Source organism: Cyphomyrmex costatus, unplaced genomic scaffold, assembly GCF_001594065.2.
Source record: "Cyphomyrmex costatus isolate MS0001 unplaced genomic scaffold, Ccosl1.0 scaffold268, whole genome shotgun sequence".
NCBI classification, from domain to species: domain Eukaryota; kingdom Metazoa; phylum Arthropoda; class Insecta; order Hymenoptera; family Formicidae; genus Cyphomyrmex; species Cyphomyrmex costatus.
Window position 1 is genome coordinate 100,386 of NW_017276778.1, and position 3,214 is coordinate 103,599.

The window sequence follows — 3,214 nt, forward strand, 5'->3', positions numbered from 1 at the left end:
ATACAGCAGCAGGATTTATACACGTTGCCATGCGAAAGTTTTCTCTACATTGAAGGAAGATTGACCATGAAGAAGAAGGATGATGAGCCAACAACGCTTGGAAATAATTGTATAGCGTTCATGTTTGATGAAATTCGGTATGAACTCAACAGTGTGGAGATTGATTGCAACAGAAATGTTGGAATTACCAGTACCCTCAAGAACTATGTATCGTTGACGTATGACAAGTCTTTGATTGCGCTAAACACTGGGTGGAATTCTAGATCCGACATAACGGAAGGTTACTTTAACTTTTGCGTACCGCTCAACATGCTGTTGGGCTTTTGCGAGGATTACAAACGCGTGATTGTTAACGCTCGCCATGAATTGATTTTGATACGAGCGCGCAACGATAACAATTGTATACTGGGAAATTCAGCGACGGAGCCGGAGGTTGAACTGATCAAAGTGCAATGGCGGATGCCTCATGTTATGCTAAACGAGATCACTAAACTATCAATGCTGCGAGCATTGGAAAGCGGTCGTTATCTCAGTATGAGTTTTCGCTCATGGGATCTGTACGAGTATCCTCTGTTACAGAGTACGACGAAGCATACATGGGCTGTCAAAACGGCGACTCAACTCGAGAAGCCGCGTTACGTTATCTTTGCTCTTCAGACCGGTCGAAAGAATATCATGTCTCAAGATGCGAGCGTGTTTGATGATTGTAAATTGAGTAATGTGAAGCTTTATCTCAATTCAGAGTTTTATCCGTACGGTGATTTGAATCTCGATTTCGACCAAAAGAGATACGCTCTCCTGTTTGATATGTACACGCGTTTTCGTAAGGCATATTATGGAATCGACTGCTTCGAAACGCTGCTCAATGTACTCTCGTTTATCGAGAAAGGACCGTTTGCTGTCACTGACTGCTCGCGACAAAACGAATCCGTCAAGAGCGCTACCGTGGATGTACGAATAGAATTTGACTGCAAGGAGAATGTACTCGCCATTACCACCGCCTATTGCCTCATCATACACAATCGTGTTATCGAATACTGCCCGCTGTCCAACGTAGTGCGCAAGATTTTGTAAATCGCACCGTTAGCAATTATCTTCAATTTAAGAGAGATTAACACTGATATGAGTGCAGTTTCGAATAAATGCTCGTCATGATCATACCAACGTTTGTGGATCTACAAGGATTCGTCGTAGACGAGAAATTATCGTCAATGAAGTAGCGGTGCTGAGAAGAGGAACTGTTATCACACATTACATTTTTTCATGTCGTATGCCATGGAATTTACTGACAAGATCCGACAAATCTTGTGCTTCCTGGTTGAGTGCTTATCACCATGGTTTGCGATGGGAAGACGCGATGGTCCCGTACAGCATGGCGAAACGTCTAATCACAGAGGCTGTAACAGAAGACGATGAAGCTCTCGTATATGTAAAAGGACTTGAAAAACGACAATGGCTAGCTGACATTCCCGATTGCGATAACGCGATCGTTGAAACTCTAGATGCGCATTACGAAGATGTAGAATCCCTACGTAATATAGATGCTTGTAATACAATACGGTGTGGAAGACACGCTAAGAATTGTGCTTTGCAAAATGTATTTAAAATATTCAACTGGTGGTCGCAACACCAGGAATAATTGTAAGATTTTTAAAATAAATGTAAGATTTTTTAAATAAATACGTTTTATTTCCGTTACCCGTATCACCCATATAATAGATATAATTAGATAAATATAAGTAGATCAATATATCGAAAGTAGACCGATAGTTTAATGTTGACCGATATCTGTCTGATAGCTGTTTATAGCAGTTCAATAGCTATCTGATAGCTGTTCAATAGCTGTTTATAGCAGTTTGATAGCCGTTCGATAGCTGTTAAATAGCTGTTTAGAGTGTACCGATAGCTGTTTGATAGCTGTTCGATAGCTGTTTGATAGCCGTTCGATAGCTGTTCAATAGCCGTTCGATAACAGTTCAATAGCTGTTCAATAGCTGTTCAATAGCTGTTCAATAGCCGTTCGATAACAGTTCAATAGCTGTTCGATAGCTGTTCGATAGCTGTTCAATAGCTGTTTAACCCGTAGTGGTCACACTGGGTCTGTCTGACCTGAGGCAATTTTTGAGTTGATGTAGTCAATAGATCAAGTAGAACACAAATGGCGACTGTTTTTTTTGCGTCGGATCAACTGGACCCAGTGTGACCAATACGTTATTTTTAAGAGGTGTGACCACTACGGGTTAATGAAGCTCTGCATTGGATAAAAATGCTGAAGTCGACCGTGAAATATTATCATATAATTTAGCCGAGATATATACTTTTGCACGTGGCAATGTACTTTTGATGATATAAAGCGTTGGTAATATATACTTTAAGATGCTGGAGCGGCGTATACTTTTCAGCTGAGGTATACATTTTTTTGCATGGAGATACTAAATTTTGAAATGTCTCTGCTAGAGATCTTTTCAAATATCATTTTGTCACGTACAACTTCAGTATAAATGCTCGCACAATCTCGAGGTCCATCAGTCTATCAAACAGTTGTCTGGACAATCGATTAGTAAGACTAACGAAAACGAAAAATGGAGATCATGGACAATGTGATTAATAATATTAATAATATAAATATGCAGGCTAGTCTGCTAAAAATTAAAACTGATAGATTGGCGTTCAGTGGACGCAATCTACTAAGAGCAGTGACATGTGCTGGGCAGCGAACACCTAATACGCTTACCGTAAGCGTTGACATTTGTGAGGATAATCCGCTGCTCGAAAAAATGTAAGTATTAAAGTATTAATTCATTAATTGCTTAATATTCGAGCTATTCGATTCTATTTAATCCGTTAGTTATATTTTCGATTGATTCGAATTATTGAGTTGATATATTTTCGATTGATTCAAATTATTGAGTTTATATTTATATTTATATTTATATTTATATTTATAATCTTTTATTTCATACGTGCTACAGTTAATATATTTGAAAAAATGAATAAATTAGTTGATATTTTGCTGGCATCTGCAAAAAGATGTGAGAATGATATCAATAGCATCAACCGAAATTGTAGGAAACGAAGATTGAATGATAACGATGAAGAGTCCAATAATGATGATGGTGATGATGATGACGACGAAATGTCTATTGCGTTAAAGCGTAGAGCTATAAAATTAGCATTATAAAAATTTTATATATACATATATATATATATATAT

General features: G+C 38.0%; 1 protein-coding gene across 1 annotated transcript; it reads left to right on the top strand.

Annotated features, from left to right (window-relative positions):
- Positions 1–66: 66 nt before the first annotated feature.
- On the top strand, positions 67–1,074 carry LOC108774633 (uncharacterized). The gene has a single exon (XM_018540783.1). It carries the CDS (start codon positions 67–69, stop codon positions 1,072–1,074), a length of 1,008 nt encoding a protein of 335 aa, XP_018396285.1.
- The last annotated feature ends 2,140 nt before the right edge of the window (positions 1,075–3,214 follow it).

Bases quoted from the DNA above. Each gene is read 5' to 3' on its own strand.
- LOC108774633 (XM_018540783.1), top strand. From the start codon at position 67: ATGAAGAAGAAGGATGATGAGCCAACAACGCTTGGAAATAATTGTATA.